The 17,222-nt window shown below is 50.2% G+C and overlaps 3 protein-coding genes across 3 annotated transcripts; 2 read left to right on the top strand and 1 right to left on the bottom strand.

Moving 5' to 3' along the window:
• Positions 1–2,001: 2,001 nt before the first annotated feature.
• On the top strand, positions 2,002–4,354 carry DACRYDRAFT_109799 (alpha/beta-hydrolase; the record flags this gene model as incomplete). Its single annotated transcript, XM_040768942.1, has 8 exons — positions 2,002–2,185; positions 2,236–2,596; positions 2,657–3,158; positions 3,213–3,290; positions 3,362–3,405; positions 3,450–3,620; positions 3,676–3,966; positions 4,021–4,354. 8 exons carry the CDS (start codon positions 2,002–2,004, stop codon positions 4,352–4,354), a joined length of 1,965 nt encoding a protein of 654 aa, XP_040626591.1.
• A 4,431-nt stretch (positions 4,355–8,785) lies between these two features.
• On the top strand, positions 8,786–13,502 carry DACRYDRAFT_82141 (carboxylesterase from carbohydrate esterase; the record flags this gene model as incomplete). Its single annotated transcript, XM_040776552.1, has 4 exons — positions 8,786–9,064; positions 9,115–10,045; positions 12,839–13,113; positions 13,169–13,502. Exons 1-4 carry the CDS (start codon positions 8,823–8,825, stop codon positions 13,500–13,502), a joined length of 1,782 nt encoding a protein of 593 aa, XP_040626590.1. The 5' UTR covers positions 8,786–8,822.
• A 184-nt stretch (positions 13,503–13,686) lies between these two features.
• On the bottom strand, positions 13,687–15,945 carry DACRYDRAFT_117879 (uncharacterized protein; the record flags this gene model as incomplete). Its single annotated transcript, XM_040770476.1, has 8 exons — positions 13,687–14,116; positions 14,168–14,347; positions 14,398–14,486; positions 14,540–14,724; positions 15,320–15,421; positions 15,475–15,623; positions 15,675–15,845; positions 15,897–15,945. 8 exons carry the CDS (start codon positions 15,943–15,945, stop codon positions 13,740–13,742), a joined length of 1,302 nt encoding a protein of 433 aa, XP_040626589.1. The 3' UTR covers positions 13,687–13,739.
• Positions 15,946–17,222: the final 1,277 nt, after the last annotated feature.

Raw genomic sequence — 17,222 nt, 5'->3', positions numbered from 1 at the left:
CAGGCCAGGTGGTCGTGATCCAGCCACGGAGGGCCAGGTCAATACTGTCCAAAGGATACTTCATTTTTGTATGCAGAAGTGACAATGCAAGGTGCGGGGCGCAAGAAGCTGGCGTGTGGCTTTCCTGGTTGCCAACATTAATGACCAGAAAGCACCAACAGTGATGAATCGGAGATAAAAGTTCAGAAGAGCGGAGATAAGCATTTGATACTGTTTTCCCCATGGGGACTTTAGGTTCCTTCCTTCTTTCGTCCCTTTCCCACAACTTCTTGGCTGATACGCGCATCCGTTATATGCCAGCTCGTCGATCCATCGCCAATCCTTTTGCGATTTTCCTGAAGGACCTGGGTCGGGAAGCTGAATAGTTTGCGGACTTCGGGCATTCGATCCTGCTGCACCGAGCCAGCGGGGTAATTCTGTCGCCTGAATTTCCAAGACCTTACGCTGGTTTGCCCGTTCCTACCCGGCCGCTGTGCCTTACTCGTTTCAGAAACATCTATCAACATGATGGCTTGATATAACCACCCAACGTGGATCGTTCTGGACGATCAATGTCCGACGCTGGTTTTCGGCGCTTGATGTTCCTATTCTACCGTCCCTGACTGCTAGATGCTATTTCTCCTGTCTCGCCCCACGATCCTGATCTATCATAGCAACCTCTGTTTGGAGCAACCTTATGAAGATCTTTATTGGTATTGGATTATCACTGCTAGTCATGGTGCCGTGCTATTGTGCCGCCCCAGCTACTATTCCGGTTATAGGATGCTACATGGCACCAGACTACTCCAACGTGGGAGAATGAAGTGACCGTGCGAGGTCAGGACCTCACGGTAGACTCAATACGTTGACGACGTGTCCTTATATATATCGCAACCAGCTTTTCGCTCGAATACACATTTGCTTTCCGAATCCGCCTGAGCGATTGACGATTCCTCTCTGTACACCGGATACACGAGAGTGGATAGAACGTCCTTCGCCTCATTCCAGTCCCGATTGACGGCCCCAATTTGGTCGCCGATGATAGGATCTATGAAGGCAATGGAAAATTATTCATTATGGACCTGAAATCCACCGATCTTTCCAGCAATTGCGTCTCATCTTGGCGCGTTTTTTTTTTTCAGGGAGCATGAGCTAATACCGAAGAAAGACAGGAGCAAGGGACCCGAGACTGGTACGACTCTTGCTTTTGAACTTTCCACTACACAACATTGCCAACGCAACTTTCCATGCTTCCATTGGGACCGTCCGATATCGGCTGATTCAACTCCTCTGCTTGAATAATGCGATTACCACCGTTGCATTGTCCAAGCACGGCCTTGTTTAGGACACTGGCACGGCAACACGATCATGGGTACATACCTCGCTCGTACGATCCAAATTCGGACCCAGTCTATCTGACCATCCAGGGGCTGCCCAAAAACTGTCCTCGAATTGTTCCGAGCTTGCGCCTGTGTATCGCTCGCCATTTTTCTCGCCCCAAGCATTCGGATCTTGGCTGTGGCTACCTATGAAGCTGCGATCTGCATAATGGATTTCTGCAATTGCTCTCTGAGCTACTGCCGATAGTACGCCGGGGCACATTCCGCCTAAAATCACATATTAATTTGGTAACCTCCCGAAGACAACCTCCTGAAGACTGGCATCTTCTGGCTATGCTAATGAAATGCGCCGAAAATCCCACCGCGATCTAAGCAGAGGAGGATTGTTTGGGGATCTATCGGCGTGAACTCGTATCCATTGCTAGAGCCGATGATGTCATTTTCATTGATGCGTTATTTTTCCGCCGACCCTTTCATCAAGCTTTCGTCCTGCTTTTCTCCTGGGCCTACCACTTACGCTGCTCTTAACGGTTTGACCTGTTTCTGGTAAAAAAGATTCTTCCTACCCTCTTGCATAGCTACATGGCTACTTATCATGAGACGCAACTCCCTCTGCTGTGGGCGCTGAACCCGCGGAAGATTGATCTTGATGGGTTGTGGGCGATACTGCTTTCTTATATCTATGCGAGCAATCCTCCTGGTGACGGTGTCTGCAGCACTGCAGGTATCCAAGAAAGCCATGTTCTCCATGTTTGTGATTGTCACGGCCATTCTCTCAGCTCCCATTCTGGTGGCCGCCGCCGCTGCACCCACTGTAGCCTCTCTCAATAGCAGCTTGACATTTATCTTTCAGAACAACCTGAACTGTGAGTCTTTTAGCCACATGATCCCATCCGCCTTGTTAATCTGGCTGCAGATAGCGACTATATTAACCACCAAGGCGCAATACTGATTGATGCTGGCACTTTTGCACAAGCATCTTCGACCTGCTCTTCCTTGAGTGAAAGCGTCATTGCTCCGATCAGCTCATACTTCGTCTCCGATTTCACCGCGTCTCTCGCGTATCTTGAATACGCGTCTCTTGCCACGTTCGGAGAGCGATTCTGGATTTCACAGTCCAATGGTGCTTGCCGCACTATTGGTATCGACGGTTCGGTATCTGCGACCAATTGCTCGGCATCTCACAGGGCATTGTGCTCTCAAAGCGCTGGCTTTTCTGCTTCTCCCTCTTCGTCTAACCATATCACGGTAAGAAGCAATGGCCTTACGTTGACCGGGTGAGCATACAATCAACTTGTGATGTGTGCCGAAAGTGTCTCATACATATACGTATGTAGCTACCGCAATCAGGTCTCTTTCCGTTTTCTCGGCATCCCATATGCCAATCAGCCGACGCGATTCACTTATTCTCCAATATATACCGGCACCAGCACCATCAATGCCACTGCTTTTGGATCCCCCTGCTTACAGCTCGGACGTGGTTCCGAGGATTGTCTTTTCTTAAACATCTGGACTCCCTACATCCCTGCCTCCACCAACCCTCCGGCGTCGTCCTTGAAAGCTGTTCACTTCTTTATCCACGGAGGTGGATATATCAGCGGTGCCGGTAGTGATCTTGACGGCGGTGTCCAGAGTTCCAGGGGAGATGTCGTTGTTGTCGGAATCAACTATCGTCTTGGTACGTTAGGATTCCTCGCTCTAGAAGATGGTGTAACCAACGGCAACTTCGCCCTCGCGGACATGGTCACGGCGCTCGAATGGGTCCAAAAGCACATTACTGCTTTTGGAGGCGATCCTAACCGCATTACAATTACTGGTCAATCGGCTGGAGCGGGTGCTGTTCGAGCGCTACTTGACTCGCCTCAAGCAATTGGTCTATATGCGGCAGCATAGCCTGGTAGCAACTTGGATGGACTGGATTATGCGGCAACATACTCCAACTATTACACAATCGCTCAGGAAATGGCAGTTGTCGGAATGCCATTCTGTCCTCCACTGGCTGCAACAAGAGCTCATCAGCTGCTACTTTGTCTTGCTTACAGTCGTACAGTGCCTCTTCGCTCATATTGATGACCGACGTAGCTAGGTACGCGTGTTGTCTGTTGTCTGAACGTCCCTTATTCGTTTTAGTTTCCTGGTCGTCGATGGCAAGTATATTACGTCAAGCCAACTTCCTGTTTCTGGCTCGGGCCCAGTTGCGAATGTGAATCTCATGATGGGTATCGTGAGCGACGATGGAAACTCCTTCATCCAATTTACCAATACGACGGATTTGGCCACTGCCATCACCGAGGAAATTACGTCCGTCACCCACTATGGCTTATCATTGTTTCCAACTCATTCGATTTTTATTTAGCAACAACTCGACTTGGACAAATGAAATCATCAACTCTGGACTCTTCCCGCAACCGAACACTGGAAATACTGCGCTTGACGTGTTCAATGTCACTGCTCGTATCTCAACAGATGTTCAATTCCGTTGTCTTGACCAAGCAACTGTTGTTGCCCTTTCAAAACATCATCTGATGAAGAGCATCTGGTTTTACCAGTTAAACCGGGGCTACAATGGGTATGATCCTAACGGCGTTTGCTCTGCGCCGGCTGCGGCGGGGTACCCGTACGGGAACCCTGAGTTACCACATTTCAAGTAGGCGAAGTGAACATCTGCTGACAGAGTATGATGAACTGATCATTTGATCAGCTGTCACAGTGGTGAGATGTATTGGGTCTTCGGTTACGTTGGCCAGCCCGGCACCCCTTTCCGGGATGAAAACGATTACATCTTTGAACAGACCATCGTTGACCAATGGACGTCTTTTTTCCGAACTTACAACCCAAACCGGGCGATTGGTTATTTGACGGCCCGTGACTATACGACCACAGCGCAGCAGTTGTCTCAAAACGGACAATGGCAGGCGTTGACCAACTACCAGTCGCCCACGCTTCGCATCTTGGCGCAACCAAACTACCAGTCGGCATTCTTGGCGCAACCCCAGTGCGACTTCTTCAACTACCCACTTAGCTACTACGGATGAAATACGCCAAACGGGGTATAATCGAGAAGACCACGGTCTACGAAAGTTAGCAATAGTCGGCAGTTATTGGCCTATGTCCCTAATTTAGTGAAGAATTACCACAAATCTTTGGCAAGGAACTGTGCGCATGAAATGGACAAGAAATGTCAGACGCTTCTTCAAAAACATGGAAACGATGCAAATCATCGTCCACTAGTTGGGCCCATCAAGCCTTTAGTCTTCACGTCTTCCTTGCTATTCTCCATTGATAATGCCGCGATCGTCATCGAACATGTGGTGAACGGCATAGTGTGAGTGCTGGAATTGGAGGCAGAGCAATAACCTGTGACATTTGTCTGCCCTACCTAACCGTCCGCGATGTGTAACATCAACACCTTCAGTTAATCCAACTGCCCGTTCCAAAAGGCCAACGCAAACAAGGCGCACGATGTTAGATGACGGAAATCTGGAATCACATGTCAGGGTGAGAAAGAATAAGGGAGAGACCAACTTAACAAGCATGGAAGCGCTGGAAGGATGGATATGATGAACTGGACGTCCTTGGTTCCTCGAGTCGCATTACAACCACGTGATGTGACAATGGACACATAAGCCGATGCTACAAACCAATCCTTAGTGACGGAATGAGGGCTACATCGTGCACAGATGAAGCGTTCATACGGAATGCCTATGCTAAGAGATCTCGTGTTGACAGGAGAGTGGTTCTTGATCATCTCGGTTCATCGTTTCGGATGGGACGCTGCATTTCATGCCGGTCGGGAAGGAGGGTGCGTATTATGAGTCGACCGAGGGACTGTTAGGTGGGAAGGCTTGTGAGGACTAAATGTAAGAAGGCACTGTCCAGATCCAATCCGTGTGGAGAATCTGCTTATGAGGTGTTGTCGGTATGCGAGATGGCTACATATATGCTTGATTAGCGATGGGGAGAATGAGAAAATAGTGTGGCCTCACGGGATGCAGGTGGTGGGTCTCGTAAGGCGAAGGAACAACGGCTAGGACACATTTAGCACAGATATGTGAAAGGGGAAGAACTCACAGAGGTATATTGTTTGATGTTGGATAGAGGGGAGAGAATACCGCCGAACCTCGGGTTGCAGTCTGATATGAATGGGGAGGTGTGTGTGTGTGTTGATGACCAGCCAGCCTGCCAGCCAGAAGTGACTGCTAGAGGTGGGTCAGAGCAGAACTGGCGTATAGATACGACGCACCAGATCAAGAAGAAAATCCATGCCCATTGACGATACCGATATTCCACTTCGACAGGTAGCAATATGCAAGAAGGCTTGCGACACTTCACCTAGACACTCCCGTACATCATCAATGATAGGTCTCCAAGACGGTAGTCGACCTGCAACATGGGTCTAGAGTACGAACGTATGCAATGCATAACAGACACACCATTATCTCTGTGCACTCCAACATCGTCTCACCCACTGAGTCAAGCAAGAGTTACTGTGTGAGAGGACAGATGACCTAGGATTGCGCATCAGGGATGAAAGAACGAGGGACTGGATAACGACAAACTTTAGCATCCACAGCGTGACAATGCGATCGACGCCGTCATCTCGAAATCTTTGCTCGCTTGCTGAGCGTGAGGGGTGCCGAAAATTGACTGGAAGTGATCGAAGCCATGATCCAGTGATGGAAGGTCTGCTGCTCAATCAATCAACCCCGCTCTGTGTGGAGAGACGGCTCACAGACATAGTAAGAGTACAATGTATCGCATATGAGGGACTAGTCTTCATTCGTTGTTCTTGGAGCAACTATAGGTCCCATCATAGACAAAACAAAAGTGAGCCAAGCATGGACAGGTTGGAGGGGGGGGGGAGAGAGGCACCATCGGCTGGTATCGGGGCATTGGCGGGTGGGCGCGACGAGGGCTGCGAGAACTATCTATGTCGGATGAGCAGGTAGGACGCAGCCAGGGTCCACTGAGGAAGAATTGGCTGTGGAAAATGAGTAACAATGGAACTGCTGTACACCGCATACATTGAATACACACTGTGCCAAATGATGGATCCCGCGGCCGGACACGATGCCCGTATCTGGCTTCGCAATGGTAGCAAACCTGTGAGAAGATGAGCAACAATAGATAAGTTGCTGTGACCCTCGGGCGCACCGTACTGAAACAACGACTGAGGCTCGTGGACCAGGCCTGCCTCCGTAGACGCTGTGACATTACATCCAATCTGCCAGAAGGTTATCGACATCAAACAGTGGTATCAAGAACGTACCCACAGCATTGAATAGGGGATCCAAGGCCATAGACCGCAACGCGATCGCATCTGATAAGGAAAGCGACCACGACATTCGAGCCTGACAAATCTGGAGAGCATCCGTGAGAACCACGATACGAGGGATATGAGAGATTCGAACTGGAACGTGCATCCAAGGGAGACACACTAAACCTCAGAAACCTCAATTGCTTAGTATGAAGAACATGAGGACGAGAGGATAATTAATCGCAGCAAAAACTGTGTTGATCGGTCAGCATTGGTCGTTGGTGTGGAGAGATGAAACGCACAGATAGGTATGTATGGAAGCGTCGAAGGGCGTCGTGCTGGAGGGAAGTGATTAACCTGTGTCCTTTATCCGGCAGAAACGACGAGGATCGTAGAGGGGAACCTGTGAGCAGTGCTGGTCAAGGTGTGAGGGCAAGGCACATGCCATCGGTAGAGTACGGGGGCTTGTTAGGTAGGGAGGACTGCGAGGACGGACAAGGACGCGTGTGTAAAGAGGTGGCGTCGAACCTAAGGGCGCGCGATGAATGCTGAAAGAGGTAAACGGTTATGTTCTACATGGGGTGCAGAACCACTTACATGATAAACGCGATGGAGAGTGGACAAAGGGTTGGGGAGTGGGCGGGGAGTGGGGAGGGAGTGGGCGGGAGTGCAGTGGGCACTAGGAGGAGGCAGCGGTTAGGGAAAGAGTGAAGAGCAAGCGTCTTTGGGGGAGGGGGGGTTAATAAGGCTTCCAGAAAGGCTCCAATCGAAGGCATCAAACAAACTCGTTGAGCTCAGACAGTAAACAGACGCGTCGATGTTAGACATGATACGAGCGAACGAGCAAGAGTGAGACCAGTGAGACGGCACGCGAAGGTATCACAGCAAGATTGTTCTGATGGGACCGACGGGACTGGGGGGAAGACTGATATGTGATAGCATAGCGAGAGCAGTAGATAGATAGATACAGAAAGGAAACTCCGCCCACGTCCGTCTTCCCCTTCTCGAGTACCAAGTACTAGCTCGTACACTGGTACCAACAAAACCAAACTGACTTCGGAATGCCGTTCGCAATAATCACATGCAACGGGAGCGGAATGCACCGCCACCCGTGAGCTGATCCCCTGTCGGAGATTACAAGCTTTTTGGGGACGCGGAGATAAAAAGTTCTTCCGTTTTCCCCATGGAGTTGCTGCCAACCTCCCGACGAGTGACGACGAGAAAGGTAGTAAGTAGCATGTAGTAACGCGCGCGTCGGAGGCAATTTACCTCCGTAATTTCCGAAAAAGGGAATTCTTGCCCTATGCGCCTGCGTGATGTTAGGGTACTGGTTAGGATCCCATCCAGCAGGTTAGGGTGGGGTAGGGGTTAGGGTTAGGGTTAGTGGTAGGGTGATATTATCATATTTTTATCTAAGAGAATTATTTATTTAAGCAATGCCATGGGCAAGGTCCATAGCATTGGTTCGTGATCAAGCTCTTTCTATATTTGGTAAAAGTAGGGTCTTTTGCCTCCGACGCACGCGTTACTACATGCTACTTACTACCTTTCTCGTCTATACTCCCTCCCGACTCTGAAACTCTTTCTCTCATGTTCATTTCGAATGACTTCCTGTGCGATGACGATCTGCCGCAGCCTCACACGCCACGCCACTTGCTCCGTGTTGTGCTGGAAGGACAGAAGTATTTCGCGAAGTCCTCTCTCTGTCAACAACGTTCGCCATCTTCTCCTGCTGCTGTTTGCTGTAGCTTGCCAGTTGGCATCCCCAGTCGCATGACTTTCCAGGTCATTTAATGTCCTTATTCTTACTATCCGTCCCCACCCGCGCGCTTCTGCTCTTCGCTCTGCTGGTGGCCGGGATATCAATCTATGTAAGATGGCTTGATTCTGATAAGCCTGGCTTGTTCTGGACGACTGTTGTCCGTTTGTTTTCTCAGGCTAGTTTGGAGATGTTCTCGGTGCTTGTCCCTGCGATTCTGGGGTTATGGGCCACATTGCTACCACGGACAGTGGCGGCTCCGTCACCTGTGTCGCTCAATTCTGATTTGACGTTCCTGTTCCAGAACAACCTCAATTGTGAGCGGTTATTTGATGTCATGTTTGTGTATCATCTGAGGGAAGTCATAGATACGGATGCACCGAACCATCAGAGCGCGATCCTTATCTCTGCCAGTGATTATTACAATGCAGTCCAGACCTGCGAACAGCTGAATGAAGGGCCTATCGTCCCGCAAACCCCGTCCTTCATGGAAGACTTCTCAGCAGCACTCGGCTACCTCGAATATTCAGCAGAAGCGAAGCCTTTCGAGAAGTTCTGGATTCGTGAAGACGATGGAGTTTGCTATACTATCAGTGCCGACGGTGCTATTGTGCCCACAAGCTGTTATTCCAGTTACCGGGCCTTGTGCTCCCAAAGCGCAGAGTACTATGCTACTCCAAGCTCGGCGAACGAGATAACTGTTCACAGTAAGGAGCTGACTGTGACTGGGTGAGCTGTTTTTTCTTAGTAGACACATGCCCACTCAAGTGTTGTCCTAGGTATCGCAACCAGCTCTCCTTCCGTTTCCTCGGCATTCCTTACGCAAACCAGCCTGAGCGATTCACATACTCAACGTTGTATACTGGGTCTCCGACATTAAACGCCACTAAATATGGCTCGGCGTGCTTGCAAACTGGTCGTGGCTCCGAAGATTGTCTCTATCTCAACATCTGGACGCCATACCTGCCATTATCCTCTAATCCGTCCACCTCAGCTCTCAAGCCCGTCCATGTCTACATTCACGGCGGAGCTTACACTAGCGGCGCGGGAAGCGACTACGACGGAGGTGTTCAAGTCAGCAGAGGAGACATCGTTGTCGTGACAATCAACTATCGTCTCACGACCCTCGGATTCCTGGCGCTTGGAGATGGTACGACGAATGGAAATTTCGGACTCGCGGACATGGTGACAGCCCTCGATTGGGTGCAGAACTACATCACTGCGTTTGGTGGTGACCCCGCACGCGTGACCATTACGGGTGGTTCTGCTGGTGCCGGCGCGGTCAGGGCTCTGATGGAGTCTCCAATGGCCATCGGCAAGTTCGCTGCAGCTGCCCCGCAGAGCAACCTGGACGGAATGCTTTATGCCTCAACCTACTCAGTGTACTATACGATTCCTCAAGAGGTTGCAGTTGCGGCCGACCCGATTCTTGCGGCAACCGGTTGCAACACTACCGAAAACGACCCTGCAGCGACGCTTGCTTGTCTCCGTGCCTATAATGCTACGGAGCTAGTATACATGTCCAATGTCGCAAGATATGTGGTGGTGGATGGGACTTACATCACATCAACCGAGCTTCCGGTTAACGGCTCTGGCCCGGTGGCGGACGTCCATCTCATGATGGGGTCGATGAGCGACGACGGAAATTCGTTTATTGCGTACCTGAAAACCACCGATCTCTCCCAGGCAATTACCTCTCAGATCACGTGTGTTCATTCTTTTCTTTAGGGAACCAATAACTTATATTGAAGACAGGTACAACGAAACAGAGACTGCCGCAATCATTGCCTCCGGGCTATTCCCGCTGCCCAACACTGGCAATACACTAATTGATGTCTTCAACGTGACTGCCCGTATCTCAACCGACATCCAGTTCCGCTGCCTTGATCAGGCAACTGCAGTAGCACTATCCAAGCACAACCTCGTTAAGAGCCTCTGGTATTACCAATATGATCGTGGCTACAACGGGTACGATCCAAATGACGTTTGCTTCGCCCCTCCAGAAGAAGGATATCCGTATGGAAATCCAGAGTTGGCACATTTCAAGTAGGTTCAAGTTCGCAAACACAGGGTTAGTTCTCACGACATTCATCCTTTTCAGCTGCCATGGGGGCGAGGTTGCCTGGAACTTCGGTCAGGTTGGTCAGCCGGGAAATCCTTTCCGCGACAGCTACGACTTCCTCTTCCAGCAGCAAATCGTCGATCAGTGGACGTCTTTCATCCGCACGTACAATCCAAATCCGGACCCTGTCTATCTGGCTGTTAGAGGATACTCGAATACTGCCCTGGAATTATTCCGAGATGGCGCTTGGAAATCGCTCACAAACTTTACTAGCCCTACCCTTCGGATCTTGGCTGTCCCCAGCTATCAAACTGCGTTCTTGGAAGGCCCGCAATGTGACTTCTTCAATTACTCTCTGAACTATTACGGATAGTGTATTGATGTGCCACGTTGCATTGGAATGATACCTTTCATTGGACAACCTCCCGAGGATTGGTGCCTTCCGGCCGTCATCGCAAACAATTCCCCGAGATAAATGCCGCGGCAATTCTTTTGGACGTCTATTGGTATGAAATCACATACCCTACCGAAAAGATGCCATCCTTTAGGTAATATGTTGCATTCCCCCGCGGCACCCAGCTTTCATCCAGCACTTTATCCTCCTATTACCACGTGATCCTGCTCCATGTAGCCTTCCTGGTGGTCCTCCTTCATGGCTGCATGGCTACATGCGAACTCGTCATGGGATTGATCCTCCTGTCTTGTTCCCGCCGAATGTGCCCGAGCTCATTCGAGTTGATCTAATATCGACTTCCTTAAGCGTATATAAGCCAATGTTGCAACGAGGCTGTCTGTCGTACCTCAGATATCAGAGAAACCATGTTCTCTCTGTTCCTCAGTGCTACGGCGGTTCTGCCGGCGGTGTTTCTGGTCCCAGTTGCTGCTGCACCTTCTCCAACGTCTCTCAACAGCAACTTGACGTTCATTTACCAGAACAATTTGAACTGTGAGTGGGTGTTGGACATGACACCCAATGCGTTAACATCAGTGCAGATACGGATTATGCCAACCACCAGGGAGCACTACTTATTGATGCCCGCAGCTTCATCCAAGCGACTTCGACGTGCTCTTCGTTGAGTGAAAGCGCCATTGCTCCAACGAGCTCATACTTCACCTCTGATTTCGCTGCGTCCCTCGGATATCTGCAATACGCGTGTCTTGCCACTTCTGGGGAACGATTCTGGATCTCACAGTCTAATGGTGCTTGCCGCACTATTGGTATCGACGGTTCGATAGCCACAGCCAGTTGCTCTTCATCTTACAGAGCGCTGTGCTCTCAAAGTGCAGCGTTCTCTGCCACTCCCTCCTCGTCTAACGAGGTTACAGTAACGAGCGGCGGATTGACTTTGACTGGGTGCGTACAGGATGCTGGAGATTTGTGGGGACTGCATATCTCACGTAGGTCTTTAGTTATCGCAACCAGCTCTCATTCCGTTTCCTTGGTATTCCATACGCCAATCAACCCACACGGTTCACTCACTCTTCTTTATATACGGCCTCAAGCACGGTTTCTGCCACTACTTTCGGATCAGCCTGCTTGCAAAGCGGACGTGGTTCCGAGGATTGTCTTTTCTTGAACATCTGGACACCCTACCTCCCTGCTTCTGCTAATCCACCGATGTCGTCGCTGAAAGCTGTTCACTTCTACATTCACGGAGGTGCTTACACAAGCGGGGCCGGCAGCGACTACGATGGAGGTGTTCAGAGTTCCAGGGGAGATGTGGTTGTCGTCACTATCAATTACCGTCTGTCGACCTTAGGATTTCTCGCTTTGCAAGACGGCGTAACCAATGGCAACTTCGGCCTCGCAGATATGGTAACGGCACTGCAATGGGTCAAGAAGTACATTACTGCGTTTGGAGGTGATCCTAACCGCATCACAATAACTGGTCAATCTGCTGGAGCTGGCGCTGTTCGCGCGCTCCTTGGTTCACCCAAGGCAATCGGTCTTTACGCAGGAGCATGGCCGGGAAGCAATCTCGATGGAATGGACTACGCTGCCACGTACTCCAACTATTACACCATTGCACAAGAAATGACCGCGGCGGGTAATGCTATCCTGTCCTCCACTGGTTGCAGCGAGAGTACCGCGGCAGCTACACTGTCCTGCTTACAGTCGTACAGCGCTTCCTCGCTCATCTCGATGTCTACTGTTGCTAGGTCCGTATGCGATGAACCGGATTTACCCTCCGCTCAACCTGTCCAGATTCGTGGTGGTCGATGGCACGTACATCACGTCCAACCAACTTCCAGTCTCCGGTTGCGGTCCTGTTGCAAATGTCAACCTCATGATGGGTATCATGAGTGACGATGGAAACTCTTTCATACAATATACGAAGACCACGGATTTAGCGATCGCGATCACAAATGAGGTCACGTACGTGCCACACGTTTGACCCCCATCTATCCCTAATTTTCTTCCCAGGTACAACTCAACTGAGACGACTCTAATCATCGACTCTGGACTCTTCCCCCAGCCCAACAGCGGCAACACCACGCTTGACGTGTTCAATGTCACTGCTCGTATCTCGACAGACATCCAATTCCGCTGCCTGGACCAAGCGACTGTCGTGGCATTGTCAAAGCATGATCTCATGAAGAGTATCTGGGTGTACCAATTCAACCGCGGCTACAATGGATATGACCCGAACGGCCTTTGTTATGCCCCAGCTGCGACCGGGTATCCGTACGGGAACCCTGAACTTCCTCACTTTAAGTAAGCAAATTGGACGTGTGCCCGAAGGAAGTCGTACGCTGACGCTTCTAACTAGCTGCCATAGTGGTGATCTAGCATGGGTCTTCGGTTACGTTGGACAACCCGGCAATCCATTCCGAGATGAGAACGATTATATCTTCCAGCAGACTATCGTTGACCAATGGACGTCCTTCTTCCGGACTTACAACCCAAACCCTGCGAGTGCTTACTTAACGGCACGAAACTACACGACCACAGCGCAGCAGCTGTCTCAGAACGGACAATGGCAGGCGTTGACCGACTACCAATCGCCGACGCTTCACATCTTGGCGCAACCGAGCTACCCGTCGGCATTCTTAGAGCAACCCCAGTGCAACTTCTTCAATTACCCACTTAGTTACTACGGATGATGATGTATCGCTAAGGCTAAACGGAACGAACCCCACTGACTGCGAGTGAAGCTGTCATTAGTTAGGCCTGTCAACCAAGTCGATGAATCCACATTGTATTTGTCAAGCGACCGGTCTGTATGGAAACAACAACAACCTTCCTGATCATCTGTATTCAAACAACAGAGAGACGAGCAAGTAAGAGAAACAACGCAAGGAATTAAGTTGAGAAAACACATCCAGCCTATCGGCTTTCTGCTACACTAAGGAAGATCTGCGAGAGCTAGCATTGTCGGTGGTTTCTGTCGGGGCACTGGCCGGCCCGGATAACCCCTTCATCTTGAGCCAGTCGCCCTTGTCGTGGGAAAATGTCGTCATCGTAGCCGGACTGTCGGGTTCGCGGAGAGTGGTAATCCTGACCGTAGGAGGCTGTGGCTGACGGAACGAGGGATGAATGAAAGGGATGAACTTGATCAAACCGAGCCGAGTCAGCTTTCTCTCCGTATTCGGGCAAGGCACGAAGCGCCAGTTGATCTCAGCGTACGAATACACGCTGGCGTACCATATGCCGCGTTCTGGTGATTGTATTGCCGGGACGACACGCATGATTAACACGGTCAATATAGCGCAAAATTCTATAGATATCCGTCAGAACAAGGCCTCAAACTTCGTCTGAATGCGGTTACCGAGAGTAAAAACGGCAATGTTGGCGCCTAAGAGACCCCAATTGACTTGACAGATCAAAATGTCGTTATAGATATCAAGCTGATCCTGAGGGCAGATGCCGCCAAGAGTCGTCTCGCATTGAGGAAGTGGTGGGCAGTCTAGCGATGCATGTACAGCGGCCATCCACCCGGAAAAAATCGCTGTTGAAAATGAGTCACAGTAATAATGATGTCGTACACCCAGCACACACCAGCTTGGAGGATAAATCCGATGCCCATAAACCAAGCCCATACCCGAGTCTGATGAAGGAAGAAGTCACGATGGGAGATGGTAGCCAATCTGCCGCGCGTAAGAATGGAATAACAAGCGACCGGAAAGAGACAAACTGTAACATCCACCACAGAGCAGAAAAGACGAAAATGATCAACTCGAAAGCTTCAACCGCTTGATATGCAGAGTTCCCGTTGGTGAGGGGGATGCCGACGATGGACAATATGAGACCAACCCCGCAAGCCAAAGCAAGTGGCACTGAATTGATCAGGTAAATCCGGTGCTCTGATGCAGAAAGATCAAGGGCCTACGTAGGCATAGTCGTGCTAAGATGTACCGGGTTGGAGGAAGAGTGAACCAGCCTATCTTCATCCCTTGTTCCGGAGGGGGGCACTGTGGGTGGCATCGTTTACAAAGCAAAAAGGATACAGAGGTGAAGGGGAGAGAGAGGAGGAGGGGGAACGGAGTGTTACAGCAGGAGAGAACGCGGGGATAATGAAGGGCATATCCGCCCATCTCGCATAAAAGGGTGCCAACGCACCGAGGGCCCTGGACGAACAAACAATAAAGAAAACAAGAAGGTACCTAGGTTCTGCGCAAAGCTTTTGTGCTACCCTTCCGGAAGCAGAGCACCATGTGAACCCTTTAACAGTTAAGGGCAGCGTTTTGTTTGCTCCTGCACAGCTTTTGGAAGATGGAAGGAGCATCGTTCGTTTGCGGTGAAAAGCGGAGTTAGTGCAACAAATAAAAATGAACGCAAAGATGCTGTACAAAAGGAGCGAAGGCATGGCCGGATGACATGGCTAAACCACGAAGACAGAAAACATTTCATGAAAAATACGTAAAAGAGGTGAAAATGGTGTAATCATCTCCGGTCGCTTGGTGCGAAAAATGTCACGGACCGCCTGCTCCTCCTTCAATTGGTTCTTCTTGACCGTTTTGTCATGCTGAAGTAGGTGGTTCGCTGCGGCGACAAAATTTCTCGCAGCGTCATCCTTGTTAAACTGTTTTCTGATGTCTCAGATCCCTGCTCATGTGATCCGAACGGTGAGCTTACGACAAAGAGATAGGCTAGATATGCTAGACGACCGTTATCACGCGGAGCAAGCCACATTCCGACCTGACCAGGTTGCGAGATCCACGTATTATGGGTCATGAAGGTATCAAGAACGGGTTTGTCGGTAGAATCGTCGAGATTGGTAATAGCTACAGCACTTTGTGATCAACGAGCATTTGAAACGCATGATGTGGACAGACTAATGCGAGAACGCTCTGTGTTCTCCTCCAGCTCAATAGAGATACAGCCGCAGCAAATGAGCCTGAAATTTGACTTCCCGTTCTTCACATCACTTTCGTTGGCGACATACACTTTGGCATCGGCATTGACCGGGCAAGTCGAGCAGGGTCGTTCGGTCGTTGGCGACGGGGCTGGGTAGATGCGGTTAGATCAGGTTACGGAGATAGTTTAAGACGACGCACGGGGACTGAGCTCAGAAAGATAAATGTCGTCCTCTCGATACGCTTCCATTGTCTTGTCAAATGAGTGGCAACTGCCAGTCGATTCGAATAGACAGTGGACTCGCAACGGCCGTCCTGGCGTTACCAGCTTCACGCCAGTCAAACGCGTATGTGAAGTCTACACACGTGTTCTCCCGCCTTCCAAAAGCCACATTGAAAGCAGCCAGTTGAGGACGTCGACAATGAGGCCAAGGGACCGGACGGAGCCGAGGCCGACCGTGTTATCGCCGTATGAGAACAGCGTACATCGGCGTATGACCGACGACCTTGCAGTAAGGCTCGGGGCACCTGTACCGTTTGAACCCATTATCGTGCATTAGAATCGCTCAAAGCACGCCCGCACAGAAAGGAGAATCGAGATTGGTATCATCAGCTCCGAGACGGTACAGCGGTGAAGTGAGAGACTCTAGCGACTCTCCATTTGCTGAGTAAGCAAGCACGGTTGAAGCACGATAGACCAGTTATCATAGTCACAACAAAGACTAGTGAAGACGATTCACGGGTCGGTTCGTTCAGATACCAGCGAGACTGAGAGGCGAGAGGTTGACAGGACGTGGGGATGTTGAGGTGTTTGCCTCATAATAACGTGGCCGTCACCGGGGAGGTACTCAAAGCGGTGCCGACTCGAGTAACCCTTTGTTGGCCTGCAAGACCATGGTGTCCTACACCTATGACCACTAGGAACATCCGGACTTGCTATGGGCACCATGAGAAATACATCACGTTCAGTACAAGAGGGGGATCCATGCTAGAGCCATAAGGCTCTGAAGAAGTTCAGCCGGTATAATAAGGTGATCCTAGAGGATGTATAAACAGGTTGCCAATTTTCATTCAAGCAATGGGTGAAAGTCAGAGGTTTCCAGATATTAACCCTCTGCAACATCTAAGGATCCGAATTTTTGACTAGTATACAATATGTCAATTGTGGATGGGATGCCTTTTGAGACCAACACACTGCCAATTAACAACAGATGACAGCATGGTCTTGGTGATTTAAAGACTCATCAGTCTTTTTTTTCTGAGGAGATGAGTGTCAGGGCACCAGCTCATTGCTTGGTCAAGAGACATGACTAAGCCTTTATGACATGGAAGTAGCTGGTATACCTTGGCATGTGCTGGAACCTGCTGGAAGGATTGGATGGTCAGGTGACCTGCTGTGCATGGCTGTGCATGACCTCATATGACCTCATCCTTGGTCATATGACCTGATCACCTGACTAGGCTGAGTAAGCAAGATGTTCTAGCAGGTTCCACCACAGAGGTATAAATATAAGGCCTACTCTGCCT

The sequence above is a fragment of the Dacryopinax primogenitus genome (genome assembly GCF_000292625.1).
Source record: "Dacryopinax primogenitus strain DJM-731 SS1 chromosome Unknown DACRYscaffold_15, whole genome shotgun sequence".
In the NCBI taxonomy this organism is placed as follows: domain Eukaryota; kingdom Fungi; phylum Basidiomycota; class Dacrymycetes; order Dacrymycetales; family Dacrymycetaceae; genus Dacryopinax; species Dacryopinax primogenitus.
Note: the sequence above shows the minus strand (reverse complement) of the source record. Positions and strands in the feature narration are given on the sequence as shown.